At 37.7% G+C, this 16,126-nt stretch overlaps 3 protein-coding genes across 6 annotated transcripts; 1 reads left to right on the top strand and 2 right to left on the bottom strand.

Annotated features, from left to right (window-relative positions):
* Positions 1–878: 878 nt before the first annotated feature.
* On the bottom strand, positions 879–3,332 carry LOC145765518 (transmembrane protein 127-like). Its single transcript, XM_082577351.1, has 3 exons — positions 3,066–3,332; positions 2,576–2,758; positions 879–1,768 (listed from the first exon to the last, which is right to left on the bottom strand). The coding sequence occupies exons 1-3, from the start codon at positions 3,247–3,249 to the stop codon at positions 1,464–1,466; spliced, it is 672 nt and encodes a 223-aa protein (XP_082433477.1). The 5' UTR covers positions 3,250–3,332; the 3' UTR covers positions 879–1,463.
* Positions 3,333–7,369: 4,037 nt separating this feature from the next.
* On the top strand, positions 7,370–10,810 carry LOC145764654 (uncharacterized). 3 transcript variants are annotated; one of them, XM_082576296.1, is made up of 6 exons: positions 7,370–7,523; positions 7,897–7,980; positions 8,646–8,705; positions 9,095–9,402; positions 9,821–9,934; positions 10,555–10,810. In XM_082576296.1, exons 2-6 carry the CDS (start codon positions 7,935–7,937, stop codon positions 10,681–10,683), a joined length of 657 nt encoding a protein of 218 aa, XP_082432422.1. In that variant the 5' UTR covers positions 7,370–7,523; positions 7,897–7,934; the 3' UTR covers positions 10,684–10,810. The 3 variants fall into 3 exon arrangements, with proteins under 3 accessions (XP_082432422.1, XP_082432423.1, XP_082432421.1); XM_082576297.1 differs by lacking the exon at positions 7,370–7,523 and having other exon boundaries at positions 7,798–7,980; positions 9,101–9,402; XM_082576295.1 differs by lacking the exon at positions 7,370–7,523 and having other exon boundaries at positions 7,798–7,980.
* Positions 10,797–14,769, bottom strand: LOC145764656 (mediator of RNA polymerase II transcription subunit 30-like). Of its 2 annotated transcripts, none has more exons than XM_082576299.1 (5): positions 14,686–14,769; positions 13,600–13,762; positions 11,918–12,126; positions 11,048–11,093; positions 10,797–10,935 (listed from the first exon to the last, which is right to left on the bottom strand). In XM_082576299.1, exons 2-5 carry the CDS (start codon positions 13,726–13,728, stop codon positions 10,804–10,806), a joined length of 516 nt encoding a protein of 171 aa, XP_082432425.1. In that variant the 5' UTR covers positions 13,729–13,762; positions 14,686–14,769; the 3' UTR covers positions 10,797–10,803. The 2 variants fall into 2 exon arrangements, with proteins under 2 accessions (XP_082432425.1, XP_082432424.1); XM_082576298.1 differs by lacking the exon at positions 14,686–14,769 and adding an exon at positions 14,086–14,156 and having other exon boundaries at positions 13,600–13,712.
* Positions 14,770–16,126: the final 1,357 nt, after the last annotated feature.

The raw sequence follows: 16,126 nt of genomic DNA, 5'->3' as shown, positions 1-16,126 counted from the left end.
TATTAGGGCAAAGTGGGACAGTGCATTAGGGCAACATGAGACTCTAGAAGTCTAGATTGTATCTGTGGTTCTTCTGTTGATTGAATTTTTGTTTATAACTCTTTTAGCCTTCAATATTGTAAAATATTTATCAGCATTCATTTATATTCTACCGGTAGGCCTACACAATTTAATTCTGACAATGGTTCGTCGCTATAAGAGAAAAACTGATAAAGGTAAATGGACGGATAGGCTATCAATATTAAGAATGCAATAGAAGATGTGAAAAGCAAGAAGTTGTCTTTAAGAGAAGCGGCTCAACAGTACCAAATCATGCAAAAATGAAGTGTCCCGCTTTGCCCCACGGCTGGGGCAAAGCGGGACATTTAAAAAAAATTTTTTTTTTGATTTGTACTATAACAGTAGAAAGATTCCGCTTGATCTTCGAACCAAATATGCTGACTAACTAAGGCTTTCGACTAAAAAAGAAATTAACTAAATCCAACCATCACTGTTGCTGAAATTACGTTTTTACGAAAAGTGTCCCGCTTTGCCCCGTCTTCCCCTACATATAAATTGTACAATTTATAGGCCTACACATTGTACATATATCACATAATTTCATCAAAAGATCAACATGTTGATGCTATCAAGTGTGCTTGTGACTTATGAAACAAAAAACGTAGAGACTTGTGCTAAAATGCATGAACCACACAAGTGTATATAGTACAACGCTTCGTGAGTGGTAAGATATGAGTCACTCTGACGTAAGCTACGTATTTAATACTTAACAGTGACGTAAAATACGTAGCAAAACTGCTCGTAAAGTCCACACCAAGAGTGGAATCAATAATGTTTTCTCTGTTTCGATTAACGTTAAAAATAGAGGTGACATTTGGGTATGCAACTATGCATGGTGTGTGCATGTCAACTGACCAAAGTCAGTTGCAACCAGAGTATGACGTACAGTGTACACTCCCACTCAAAATCTTATCGATTTATTAAGATGGAATGGTCGTTGCATAAGAAACATTTTCTTGTGTATGGAGATGAATTTCCACCAGTTCATTGGTCAATAAGTACAAAGCAAGTGTTCGAACAGCAACAAGAACAACAAACAATTTGCATGATCACATGGAAAAAATATAAAATAAAAACATCATAGATAAAATAAGACATAAGTAAAACAAATTTTTACTGCTTGGTAAGGAATACGCTGTGGTCTTTTCTGCTTATCTTCCATTTTAGAATAATGCCTTTGAAGTTGTTGCAAATGTACGAAAACCACAATGTTATCGTTTTTGAGACGAGTGCGAATATAATACTGATACATATCTTCATGAATTGTGCTGTAGTTGCATACACAATTTACATCCTGGTAAAAGGTGTTAATGTGAAACATGGAGGAATTTAAAAAACACCACAGTACTCATAGGACTGGTAATTCTGAACATGATTATATAGAATGTTAGAATCACAATGCATTATGGAGCATATGGCGGAGGAACACCTGTGCTTGTTATATTGGACCAAGCTGTGTCGGTTTCGTCATCTGAGTCTTCTTCTAGCAGAATTTCAGCTTGTTCCTCTTCTTCCGTGGGATAGCGTCGCATTAAATTGGATGCTGTGGCCAGTATTGCTATTCCTCCAGCAGCTGTTACTAAGTATATTCCAGTGTCATAGGAAACCCTGACCTTGCTTCCAGGGGAGTGTGGATAGAGCAACTGTAAAGTGTATATTTCCTGTGATGCCCAGTAGGAGAAGCCGATGGTGGTAGTACACAAAAGAACTGTGGAAGAAAGTAAAAAGCACTAAAAGGTAAAGATTAAAACTTTTTTTTTATCAATATCATACTGTTTTACTTTATGAAAAACATCAGTCAGTTGGTTACTTAAAAAGGGCTAACGTGAGTAGTTGAGTATGGTCAAAAACATTTGTAATTTTTGGTTTATTTTCATGTTATTATGTTAATGCATACTCTACTCTCACTAACCATCCACTCAATATTTATGGCGTAAATGCCAAAATTTGGACTGCCTCATAAAGAGAAAATATTATTATTATGCAGTATATTGAATGGACCGATACATAAACTCAATGCTTCACACCTCAAGGCATATTTTACAAAGCAATAGTATAAAATTGTACTTTTTTTAAACCTTGTATTAGTGTCATTATGAACGAAAGACTGCAAGAGAACACACATATTTTTCAATATCGCCCCAGTTGTTAAGAAATTACACAATTAGTTCTTTAAAGTAGAGGTGTGCAACCTGCGAGCCAAATACGACCCTCAAAGTGAAAATATGTAACCCGAGGTGTGCTTTTTGTCTGGTCTGCAGCATAAATACTCTGAAGTAAAACATGTTAGTCATGTTTGTAAACAAGTTTGGCCGTGGTCTAACCCAGATGCATGCATATTTGGAGTACAAAAAAGTTGCACATCCCTGCTTTAAAGCATCAAGCGGATAACGAAATTACACAATACACATACTAATTATCAAAACATGTAATGAAAATAACAAAGCTAACTTCACATCTAAACTGCATTCTTGAAAAAATAAACACTCAAAAACGTTCAGCATTCAGTCCTCACCTGTGCAGATGTATCCAAAAGCATATCTTTTCGCAACTCTCCATAAAGTCTTTTTGTGAGGGGCAATAATATCAAGAACAAATGAAAACAAACTTGAACAAATGGCCATAATGCAAAATACAATGATGACTTGAATTAATGTGACAGCTTTGGAATTAACACAATATTCAAATAAATTCTGGTCTGTAACAAAAAAAGTGTTGTCCACTTCTTAATTGCGCTCTTATAAATTGTTATACTTGATGACAAAGTTTGACAGCGATTTTAGTATTAAGCGAATAATCAGAGATTACTTTTAGACAAGCATTTTGTCACTTTTGTTAACACTAAAAAGCTGTGAGTGGCAAAGTGATTTGTAATTTTACTGTTTCATTTAGCGAAACAGTTATGTATGCTCAAAAAAAGTGATACAGAACTTCACAGGGTCAGGGTACAATCATATTTTTGCACCCTTAAGGTAAACACATATATAGTATTACAGATTACTCACCCAAGTTAATGATGTTATCGCAGTCAGTGTCACTTGTATCTTTTCGAAATTCCCCACCAAAATTACCAAAAAAAGTATTTACACCTAAATAGGTGTGGCAGCATTTCCCACTACCTTCAATTTGAAACCACATGGGCTCCACTAATGAGGCACACAGTACAACTATTACTGCAGTTCCAAGCATAGCAGACAGAATGTTCTTTTCTTTAAATCTCCTTGTTTGTGTTGAATAGCTTTGCTGATTATTTCTTCTAGAAGCACGTGAAGTTCTACTGAACATTCTAATTGACCAAGACATCTTGTGATTAACTGAATTGACAAATCTGAAAAAGTGAATAGTTTGGTTGCAAAGGGGAATTGGTGACAACATCTGTTGACACTAAAAAAGTCACCGATTTGATATCTATCAAGATCATAGTATCATTTTTAGCATGCCATTAGTAATAATGGTGTTGCAAGCATGTTAGTACCGTACACTGTTGCCACTCTCTTGTCATGGAAAAGTACTAGATTTGACTGAAAAAAACACTAGATTCACAAAAAAACACTAGAATCATAAATACACGATCATTTACATGCACAATGTACAAAAATGACAGCCAATGGCGTTAGTGAGTGCTAAAAGTCCTTAAAATTTCAAAATAGAACTGAATTTCCTTGAAAGTGAGAGCCCTGAAGTCATAGCCGTAGGGGAGTAAAACATTTTGGGGGGGCGAACAAAATTTTCCAAAATTTGGCCTTTGCAAATATATTGTCAAAAACGCAGTATTACTCACAATCATCTCTGTGGTAGTGTAGTCTAAGAACTCCACACTCATCAAATGTAAGCTGACAAAATGCAACCCTACTATAAGGTAGGCTACGCTACCCACTTTAGTCTACTTTGAACACTTTTCACAGTCATTTGTGTGTATTTATGCTAAATATCTCAAATTTGGTCATCATTGGGTGTAACTAAACAAAAAACTCGAGTCCACTTTGAAAAGCATTACAAACACATTGATGCAGCCAAACAACAATAGGTGAGGGCTACTTTGAACACTGTCCAAACTTATGCACACCAACATAGCGGTAAATCGCTTAAAAAAACACTAGATAGCAGAAAAAAACACTAGAACACTAGATGCAACCCAAAAACACTAGATCTAGTGGAAAAACACTAGGAGTGGCAACACTGGTACCGTACTTCACTGCTTTTTAACCTTTTATGAAACAAAGAGAGCATGCGGGCAGGTGCCTTAGTCTACCACAATTGGTTGTTTTGCTTTCTCATTCTAGTTTCTTCATGCATTTATCCCTACGTAGTACCTTACACAACAACTGTTACAATAATTGCATTAATTAATTAATTAGTTACAATTGTTGTATTGCTTTGCGCCAAACTATTTCTCTTAAGTATTGGCAACTTACGGTATCTTTTGTGATTTTGATACCTACAGTATCAATTTGTACCGTAGGTCTTGATTTGATAATAGTTCCTTACTGAGTAAATAGGTTATCTATGTAGCTTCCTGTGTTTGCTTAAACATAATATCTCATGTGGTTTTATACTTAATTGCTAAACTTTGTTACCATACTTTCATAGGCTACTGAAACTATAATCTCTGAAAGTTTGACCAGATCACATCTTTTTGTGTGCTTGTTTTGAAACCTTAAACTTTGTTCTTTAAATTACCACACTTCACTGTTAGTTTAGAACAACATCTAGCGACATATTACATGTTCAGTTGGCTTTGAAAACAACATAGGCTAATGAACCAATAATGATGAGAAAGTGTATTCACAACTTCAAGCTCGCATTATACCACCACACAGATATTGCAGGTTGCTTATAACATTACAGTTTCTGCTGACTGTCAAATTTAATCAATGGCCCCAATCTCACGTGTACAAGGCCTCTATATAAACAAGGTCATGGAATACACGCATTATTATAAGCATATTCCTTCCTCCTCCTCACTCACTCCAGTTCAATCATTTTTGACAACAAAGAAAAAAAGTTTGACAATTAGAGTTGCCATAACCAAATTTAAACAAAAATTGCCAAATGAGCAAAACATGCCAAGTGCTATTTCAATAAAGATTCAACAAAAATTGTTAGGTAACCAAATTGGTTGTTTTTCATTAATGGAAAAATTGTTTATGATACACACTAGTACTACTCTATAGTTTAAATAACCTTACATCCTAAAACGAGGCCAAAATTACAAACGAGTCATGTTTATAGACAATGCTATAAATGCAGTCAATAAAAAAGGATTGAAGATTAAGATATGCCCATTGAATACACTGATACATTAAATCTAAAACAAAAAAGAAGTGATAAAAAATTAGACTATTAGTTAATAAGCTAGGTACTCAAAAAAAGAAGTTTTTTTTTATTTTATTTTGACTGAACATCAACCTATTTTGTTTCAACGCAGTTTACCGATTGGTTGAATTAATCTTTACCCTCGGACAGGGTATCGATCAGATACGAAAGGATTAATTCTTGGATGAGTAAATCTTGACGTACTGATCAAGAAAACGTTAATTTCTTGGCATGACAGAGCTAATTCAATTCAATTTTATTTTTGCTGCTGGCGCAAATATGTAGGCTACAGAACGACAAAGTAAACATACGAATTTGACACCAACAAAAGGAAAAGATGGCAAAACCCAAAAGTTTAAACGAGCTTATAGGGATCGAACCTGGTTATAGTATAAAACAAACCTAGATATTTGCAGAAGTGGATTCACAGCTATAAGCTAGGACTAGGTTAAGCAAGCTTTTGGCCGAGTGGTTAGCGCGTTGGGCTCACAGTCGAGAGCCTGCATGTTCGACTCCAGCCACCCGCACTTGCTGTTGTTTCTCTGGGCAAGAAACTTTACGATAATTGCCTCTACCCAGTGATCGATTTCGAGTGATGGGTAGTACCAAATTTAAGTCATAAATAGAGTAGACAACCGGAAACAGACGTTGCCGTCGGCTGCAGCGTGGGTCAGGTGTACGTCGGAAGGCGTACACCGATGCATAGCGCTCAAGTCCGCTTTCCCGCAATGCAGGATAAAGATAAACAACCAGGGATGCCAGTGACAAATTTCCAAAAAACTTAGATTGTGTGTTAAAAAAAACCTAGATGAGGCAAAAAAAACCTAGATACAGAAAATATGTACTAAAGCGGTTAAAAAAACCTGTGTGTGCTTTTAGAACCATTTTAAATCATTACACAGAAGCCTTCGAAAGCTGCAAATAGTATGCTAACATGTATATATAATCCGATATAATCATACAATATTCATGCTTGTGTTGGTATTATATGGAATATAACTAAAACAATGAAAACTATTAATACTACAAAAAGTGCTCAATGTTAAGCAAAAAGGCAAGCAGAGCAAATTAAATTAAATATATACAGTTATTACTATCTGAAGCCTGTACAAATTGTTTCACCTAACGGGTCATCAGAAGGTCTTATTCAAATAGAATCTGGAATATAACTATATACAAAAACAAGAGCTTGGTAGGCCTATATGGGCTCACAGGAAAGATTTTGGCTCAAAATTGCCTTTATGGTAAAGCGTCTAGCTAGCAAGGTTCAGTGTATGTTTAACTAAAATTTCTAAAACTGACCAGTGTATGAGTGTATAGGCTAGCCATTAAGGTTAATTTTGACTTTTGAACTAAATTTTTTGCTGTGTGAGTTATAGGCCTAAACTGCGGCTGAGGAGAATCCTCGTGCCTGCTTACAGTTTGGTATACAACTAACTTGGTTCTTAGCAATAAACCCTGCTTAGCCTTTTTCATTTGAACATAACGTTGAAAAGAATAACTCAAATTCACAATAAGTAAATGTTCAGTAACACAAATTGCTGTAGGCCTACTACTCCAATTTTTCGTCATCCACATTTTCATAAAGTTGGATCATTTCTTAAGCATCATGTACCTCCCTGACTGCAGTAGCTGATGCAAAAAAACATTAGGCTACCTTATCATTTTTGTGTTGCAGTATGGACCATTTATCGAGGATCCCAGTGCCTTAATACCATGCAAGCTCTGTATAAAGTTGAAAACCAAAAAAACCTAGATTTACCAAAATTTCAAAAAAAAAAACTTAAAACCCAGATGTGGTCAAAAAAACCCAGACCTAGGTGGAAAAACCAAGCTCTGGCATCCTTGTAAACAACCAAACAAACAAACTTTTTGAAACCTCAACCGTAGGCTACCTATGACGTCATAACCGCGTAAACAAGCAGCAATTTCATAATCGTGAGGTTAGCCTACTGTATTTTATGAAGTGATCACAAAAGTAGTTCTGTATCTTAAAAAGATTTTTTTTGCAATGTTGGTGGAGTAGGCATGAGCACTGCCCATTTTCAACTTTAGAAAGTAGGATAGCCTATGAGAAGGTTTATTTTCGAAAATAGACTAAGCCATGCGATGCGAAAATGGGCTAATTGGTTTAATTTCCGCAGGAGGTAATGGCTGATACGTAAAATGCTACCGGTACTGAGTTTTTAAACTGAACTACAATACTGTAGCACAGGAACATTTTGGGCTATCGCAGAAACACTCTGGTTTGCCTGAAAGTAGCTTATAATAGGCCTTAATATAACTATAAGGTATTCTCTCAATATTTACCGTAGCCATCATAACCCCACTAAATATAGGTACCAGTAGCCTACTCGTCATGAGCTTTTTTAAACTCAAATGAAAGGTGCTGGATATACAGTATTGCAGGACTCAACTGAAAGATTCTGGTTGAATTGCAGGACAGATAGCCTATCCGCTTGGCCAATATTTTAATAAGCTACAGACTTCTGTAAAGTCTCTAAAGTTGACTATGTGTAGGCTTCAAAGGTGAGTCTTGAAATTTTGAAAACATCACAATGCCGCTGTTCGGCAAGAAAAAATCGGCCAAAAATCAACCACAAGGTAAGTTCTGTAAGCTCTTAGACCAGGGCTACTCAAGTAATGTTAGCAAAGATCCATTTTGACAAGTTGAATATTATTGCGGTGCGGTGAATATTTCATAGCCTATGCAACCACGAAAATTAAACAACCAGTAGCCTACAAGCACCGAAACACTTTTCAGGTAGCCTACCGGTAGTATGTAAAACGACTTGGATTTTTGTCTGACACAAACAAAGAAATAAAAAAGGAAAACATGTATTGTGTTTCTTTGTAGCCTACTGTAGCTGTGTGGATCGCACATCAGAGAAGACGGCAAAGCGTTGGGGGGTCTGGGGGCGAAGCCCCCAGCTCATTGGATAATCACAAAAAATTGCTTTTCCCTTACGGAAATCTGTTTAAAGAGGCCCTAGCATGTGGCAAAGAGGTTATTCTTCCAAAATCCCGAGGTCCACCTTCAACACCCAAAAGGTCCCGATTCGGACCGCGGTCCGCCAGTTGAGTAGCCCTGCACTAGACCAACACTTAAATTTTTAATTCAATTGTCGTCTTGCAGCCTAAGCCGGTTGCAATAATTGTTAGCTTAGGCTATTAAAAACAGTTTTATAGGCCTATTCATTTTAAGGCGATTCGGAATAACATCTTTAAAAGAAAAATAATCTTTTATAAAAATGTTATTGCCCTAACAGGTTCTTATCCTGTAGCATCTCACCCAACTGCGCCACCACCCGAAGCTATAGCAAATCAAGGTACGGTACCGCGAGTCTTTAACAGTTAACACTAGTGCCAATAGCCTATAGTGCAGTAATAAAAGTCTTCACTGTGTTTAACAAAAGCTTCTATTTAATTTATTTTTTACCCGACTGAGAATTCTTCTATTTTAGAGTTTAATCCTGGTAGTTTTACATACTTGTAGAGGCGTTGAACCACTGACGCAGGCCCGGTCACCGAGATTGACATAGTGTAGTTTCCAATTGTCTTGCTGTCGGGGAATGCAATCCTGATATGCGTACAGCCGTACAAGCGCACACCCCGAGAGTCGAACCAGCGCCGCTTCATCTTGAGTCGGGCACGTAACCATTGAGCTAGCGAGGCAGATAATAGCAAATGCTCACCATAACTTCCCGATGTAACACAGTTACAGGTTCAGACGTACCCCCACCACCATCATACGATTCACAGACTGGTCCACCATCTCCACAACCATATCACATGTACGCGCAAGGTTCTTCATACCCTCGACCATTTCTACCAACTGCAAGTGGGTATCCAGGTCAACAGCCATCACCAGTTGGGTATTCAGGTCAACAACCACCACCAGTTGGGTATCCAGGTCAACAATTACCACCAGCTGGATATCCAGGTCAACAATTACCACCAGCTGGGTATCCAGGTCAACAAGTACCACCAGCTGGATATCCAGACCACCAACCAACACCACCGCAAGTATGTTAAACTGCATAATAGAAGCAATTATTCTGTTTGAGTGACAATTCATTCGGCAACCAGCGATGAAGTGCGTCCAGTTTCTATGTATCGTACCCGCATCTGCTGGTTTTTCCACGCTGGACAAGCACCCGATTTTGTGAACAAAGAATTCAGCAAGATCAAGCAGCGCGGTGGAATTCCAGGGGTGTGTGCTTGAGCGACGCTCAGGCTACAATTAGCCTATTTTTCTTCTCTCCAACTCTGCCTTGCGCAGAGAAGTCATAGACTATAATCAGCTCTTGCAGCAATCATAGGATTCTTAAAGATGAAGCGACGCAGTCTGTTCAATAGTTTACGGAGTACACTGAAAAGAGACAAACAACAAAACTGCCACGAAGTGATAGGAAATCAATTAGTTTATGTCTTCTATTTGCAGTATCAATCGCTACCAAATTCGTATCCTCCACAACCAATGCAGTCGCCGACGGTAGTCGTACAGGGAGGCTTTGATGCCGGAGCAAGGTTTGATGTCGCTGGGCCAACGATACCGGTAAAATTAAGGATAATATCAAGCTTTTGTTTGCAGGATGCACCAAGATCAAAATCAAACATTTTAAAATCCAGTCAGTCAAACCTGATTTAAAGACAAGCAACGTTGATGCCGACAGTGAATGAATACATGCTAATCTAATTCAGTTTATTTATTTAATTCAATATAAACTTTCAGCCAGGTGAATAATTTCAATAGCCAAGAGCTCAAGAATTAAGGAAATGCCAAAAGATTCAAGGCACGAGCTTTTTTATGCCCCAAAACCGTAGTTGAACGTTAGATATCCCCATAAATACTATTTTGTGAAACGAAAAACGACTATGTCGATGAAAAACGGATGCATCGTTCATAGCCACAGTAGGACTACTTTTTGTCTGACTCTTCAATTCTTCAGGACTCAGGAGCTTGTCTTCATAAGAACAGTGATGTGTTTTATTCGTTGTCAACCGACAACTTACTGCTGAAATCTTCAAGTGACAGTACTCATTAATTATTAGTTTGTTTCGTATGCCGAAGCAAATTTAGTCTGACAGAACAACGGGTTATAATGGCAAGCAGAACGACGACACAAAACTGCTGTTTTACGTCTAAATTTTATCTAACAACTAATTTTCTCGCAGCCTCCCCCTCCAGGTTGTCCCGCGAACGCAAGCCAGGTTGCAGCCGCTCAAGGCTATAACGTTGTGGTCACACAGCAGCCCAACGATTTCATAGCCGGAGGCTCGGATGGTGGGATGACTATATGGTAGACCTTGTAATCCGCTGTCAGAGTCCATGTTTGATGTCTTTCCTTTCGCGAATCCTTGCTTCCTTTGCTAAAGATTCAATTGTTTCGTAATCTGTAACTTTAAGGCTAATACACTGAATGTTCAAGTACTCATGCATGAAAACACTGAATTTGTTTCCCAGACAAGCATCTTCATTTGAGTCATCAATGTCTCAATTTGTTGGTTCTTTAGATGTAATTGTCCTTCCAATTCTCGTTTCCTGTTTTCCAGAGTCTGTGTAAATGTATGCAAAATATTGTTTTAGTTATAAGTTACTTTAAAGCGCAATATAAATACAGTACAGTAGTTAAACACTGTACATTTGCATGCATGAAAAAATACCTACTTGTTCACGAAGAGATTTCTGCGGTTTTTCTTTGTCTTGATCATCTCTGAAAAAGGAAGTCAAGAAAAAGTTGATGAACTGCTTCTATTTCGGATTAAAAAATTTTAAACTCAAAGTACAAAATAGTCTGATGCAGATGCTGATAACACCAACCTGAACTATTGCCTGACTAGTGATATTGAATGATAAATCAGAAATCTAACATCAATAGAACGTAAATTTTCTTTAAAAATATGGTTGCAGGTCAGTAAGAACACTACCCATAGTTTTTAAAGATAATAAAAAAACGTTTTTAGGATTGCATGAAAGTCAAAAATGCTACAAGAATTTACTGCTTTTGCGTTAAATTGAAAAAAATGTTAAAGTCTGTGGCACTTGATATTGAGCAACATGTGGCTGGTGACCCACGTCCCACAGCCTGTTTCATGAAAATATGGATTCGATAATGATCAAATAAATAACAGTATATTCAGGGCTGAAAATCTAGGCACATTATCACTAACTCATACAAAATTGTTTACAGTTATTACTTAGGTATCAACTATCATAGGACTTATTTATGAAACTTAACAGTCAAATAAAAAAAATGTACAGTATTATAACATAGGAAATTTGTTTGGTAATGTGTTAATTTGGGAAATACGCAATGTGTTAAAATGGAAACAATAAGGGAATTGTTGTATACTAGATTCTGGATACAAGACTTTGATTCTTTGAACATAAAACCAGTTTGAGCTATCCAGAGATTTAAAATTTAAATCACAAAAACTAGACTAAAACTTCAGTTTAAAAAATCCTGTAAAGATTAATCATATGAAATTGAATTTAAAAGTATGACTAAAAGTCAAGTTAAATATTAACTTCATTTACCCGTCTTTAGCATGCAAGAGTGGAATTAAGTTTTGAGTGTCATGTTCCACATCAGCCATGCGTTTCTCACATTCATTATGAATAACTCTTAACTTTTTAAACAATTGTTCAATAGCATTCAGCAAATCTTTAAGCTTGTGAATTTTTTCTTGGGTACTATTCCGATATCCGGGAATGGCACCACTAGGCAGCTGGGTGACTTTCAAAGTCTGAAAAAGTAAAAAAGAATGCACTTTTCATTTATCTTCACACCACACATTGCTCTCACCATCGCTCTATCAAGTTTAAGAAGAACTGAGAGAGGAATGTGTGGTGTGAAGCTGATGGACAAAAGGAATACCAGTACCAATGACCTTATGAACTTGCTTGGGTTGAATAACAATGTTTTTAAAGCAAATGGAGAGAGGTGGTAAGGGCATGTTTTTGAGAAGGGATGAAGAAGATGTTTTGAGAAGAGCGCTGGAGTTGCAAGTGGAGCGTCGTAGAAAACAAGGAGGACCCAAGAAAATGTGGAAAAGGCAAGTTGAGGAGGAAAGCAGCAAAGTGGGCTTGACAAGAGAGGATGCGTTTGGTTTGACAGATCAATGTAGAGGCAGGCAGTGGCGTACACAGGATTTTCTCAAGGGGGGGGGCATTGAGAGTAGCGTAGCCAGGAATTTTGAAAGGGGGGGTTTTGACGACCGGCGGGTGAAGCCCGACGGCGCTTTTGCTCAAGACGACACCCAGCGACGGGGGGTCTGGGGGCCCTCCCCCAGAAAATTTTGAAAAATTACTTTGAATTTGGTGCATTTTGAGAGCATTTTCAACAAAAATGTGGGTATGAATATTCCTGTAAAATGGTGCTGTCAGGTGGCATAGCAAAAGGATAAGATCATGTTTTCTTCGGCATTTTTCGGAAATAAAGCTAAGTCTCTATGTTTTCTTGTTGTTAATTCCTGGCTGAGATGTTTGAATGTTTGGTATTGGCAAAACTCGCTCTTTTAATGCAGTTTTGTTTAAAATTAGGCTAGTTTTTTTTTAGATTGAAAGCATTATTCCCAAGCATAAAGAGACTGAAAGCATCATTCTCAATATCGTGACGTCACACACGTGCCAAGTGGGGTTGTACCCCCCCCCCCCCATGGCTACGCCACTGGCCATTGATACCCCAGACGTCTTCATGATATCCCAGTATGGTTTTAGTTTAGACTATATCCATTTCTCTCTCACTGATCACTGCAATAGGCTTACAGAACACTATGCTACATTGGCATACCTGGGGTGGGGTAGGTGGATTGGGCCATGTATTTCGTATTGGCTTAGTCAATAAAACAACATTGTTACAGTAATTGCTTTGACAGAGCAATGCAAAACATATTAAATGCCTTACTCTACGTCGTTAACTACTAAAACATTTTTAGGGGGGGGGGCATGGCCCAATGGCCCCCCCTGCGTACGCCACTGGAGGCAGGGTGTGAAGGCGATTGCAGCACTTGGAGGTGAATCCGGCCACCCTCGGTAATGAGGAGATCACCGTATTAAAACTGGACTACTACTACATCTATACTTTTGCATTTTTTCTATATCCCCAACTTCCATAAGAAATTGCCAAAAAAATAGTATTCTTTCCAAGACCTCATCAATGATTTTATGTATGTACATTGTACAACAGCAGTAGCCTAAGCAACCTGAAAATTACTGACTTGAAATATTTCTTGTGCTTTTTGTGCAATATCTTGCACTGTGTCTTGTCCAGCTTGATGCAAAAATACTGGATTGATGTTGTGTTGGCTAAGTGCTTTTGGCTTTTGTTCTTCTGCAACGTGAGCCATTGGTTTTTAAAAGAATCCGTTTTGGACTGAGCAACTATAAATATGACTATGAGTCATCAAGTTACACTGAATGTAAAAGAATCAGAAAAATGAATACAACCGAAGAATGCAAACTTCCATTCTAAAGGTAGGCTATCCTAACATTGTAAGTTTAATTTTAAGTAGCTAGTTAGTAGCTAGTAGTTTATTTTTAAACATAAAATAGATGTGATTAAAAAAACTTTATTATTGGCAAGCAATTGTAAATTGACACAGTTGGATACTAAGCAGTTTTCTGGTTACCTTTACATTGAGCTAAAACAAGTTACTCTCACATTGGGACGTCATTAATTGTCTTGGTAAGATATAGTTGCTCACCCCTGAACAGTGTGCACATGCTTAATCAGCATACATGGTCGATATGCGCATTTGCAATCATTGAAGTAATTGCGTCCACTTCACAAATTTGTAAACATTTTGCAATTAAAAATACAGTAGTTTTACAAAAAAAATTTAACAATTTGTTTATCAATAATGTTATCACAACTTGTGTAAGTTTTATATTTTTACGCTAACTATGTGACTTGTATTTTGGATTTCAAAGTAAGTTTTTAAAAATACTCCCTCTCTTTAAAAAAAATAATTATACATGTAGCGTATTTTGTGATTGCTTTTTTTGTATAATACATTAGGTAAATAATGTGATGACAGCAACAACACGCAGACCCCAATACATGCACTTCTCGTTAACATATTTATTTTTATGCCGCTAGAAAGTCAGGATGCTATTTTTAAAGGCACATACCGTAGTTAGCATAAAAAGAAAAAACTTACCATACACAAGTTATGATAACATTATTAAAAAATAAACTGATAATTATTTATAAATTTATGTAGCGGACGCAATTATGTCGATGGTCGCAAATACTCAAAAGGAACCTAAAAAACCTCCACCCAACAAACCGAAAAATAACACACCAGCCAAGGTCAAAAGGAGCCCAAATTGGTATGAAATTGAAACCCGCCAACTTTGGCTCTGCCTCTTATTGACAGGGCTCTCACAAATGAAAACCAGAAAATCCCTAAAGCTATGTCAAAAAATCCCTAGATGGCATGAAAAATCCCTAAACATAAATAGCGCGTTACATTGGATTTCAAATGAAATGTAGCCCACTGCATTTCCTTTTGAGTTTTGTTCAATCGTTTCAACATTATTTTCAATTCGGCATGCATATGATGCACACAAATGCATCATGTGATAGCTACACTTCACTGTCACAACATCAGAATAGTCTTTCTTTAACAAAGCAACTATACTGTTGCTGCCAAATATTACTTAGTCGGCTGCATAGTCGAGTGGTGAGAGCCCTGGAACGACGTTCGAAAGAGCGCCGGTTTGACACCGCTCAAGAGCATGCGGCTGTGTCTTTGGCAAGACATTTGAAGGCATGCCTGAAGGTGGACACGAAGATTGGCTTCCTTGCCTTCCCGTCCACTTAATCTACGGTATATCTTCAACCACCAGGTGTAAGCCTGGATACGACAAACAAACAAATTACTTAGTAGTGTCCGATGAGTATCCGACAATGTTCCACATTGGTATGCATTTGTCATTCAGTGACTGCTTGATTGCACTATATATGCCTTTTGCTGTGCTGTCATTAACTTCTACAAGGTCAAGAAACTGGGTTTAACACACGTACCTCACATTGTCCGCCCCGTTAGCTCAGTGGTTATGCGCAGGGCTCAAGATCACCTGGTGCTTGTTCGACTTTCAGGGTGTGCGCTTGAGCAACGCATTTCGGGAATGCTTTCCATTCAGCGGCACCTACTGAATGGAATAATTCCCCGGCAACAACACTTCAACAGTCGGAAAACTTCACTCTGTCAATCTCGGTAACCGACCCTGCGTCAAGAGCCTCTACAAGTAGGCCTACCAGTATGCGAAACTACCCGGAATATTTGTCAGTCCGAGGATAAAGATTCAAAACCAACATACCTTCGACATCACAAAAGACTACAACGATGCCCAGTTGTTTTGTGGATGAAACATCCGTAGTTTCATCTGAATTTTGTTTCATCTGAAGGATCCGTAGTTTCATCTGAAGGATGCTGAATTTTGTCTTTATTGACGTACATATTAGTTTCTTAGGGAAAAATAAACCAGTTCCTTGCCTCACAACATTGGTGCACTTTGTGGCATTAAGGTTCACTGGCGATAAGGCAACTTAATAAACGCCTGGTATAGTGGTGGTGCTGCTGGTCAACCCTGGGCCACTAGTCTAAAAGCAAACCTTACCGTATCTGGTGTAGTTGCGAAAAAGGCAACAACAGGCCACTGACCACTTGCCACAAGGAAACAAGGGACGATGACGTAATTTCAAAAATCAACTTCATATCACATAAAATGAAACAAAAC

The sequence above is a fragment of the Aplidium turbinatum genome, chromosome 2 (assembly GCF_918807975.1).
Source record: "Aplidium turbinatum chromosome 2, kaAplTurb1.1, whole genome shotgun sequence".
Classification (NCBI taxonomy): Eukaryota; Metazoa; Chordata; class Ascidiacea; order Aplousobranchia; family Polyclinidae; genus Aplidium; species Aplidium turbinatum.
This window is presented reverse-complemented; position numbering and strand designations above follow the sequence as displayed.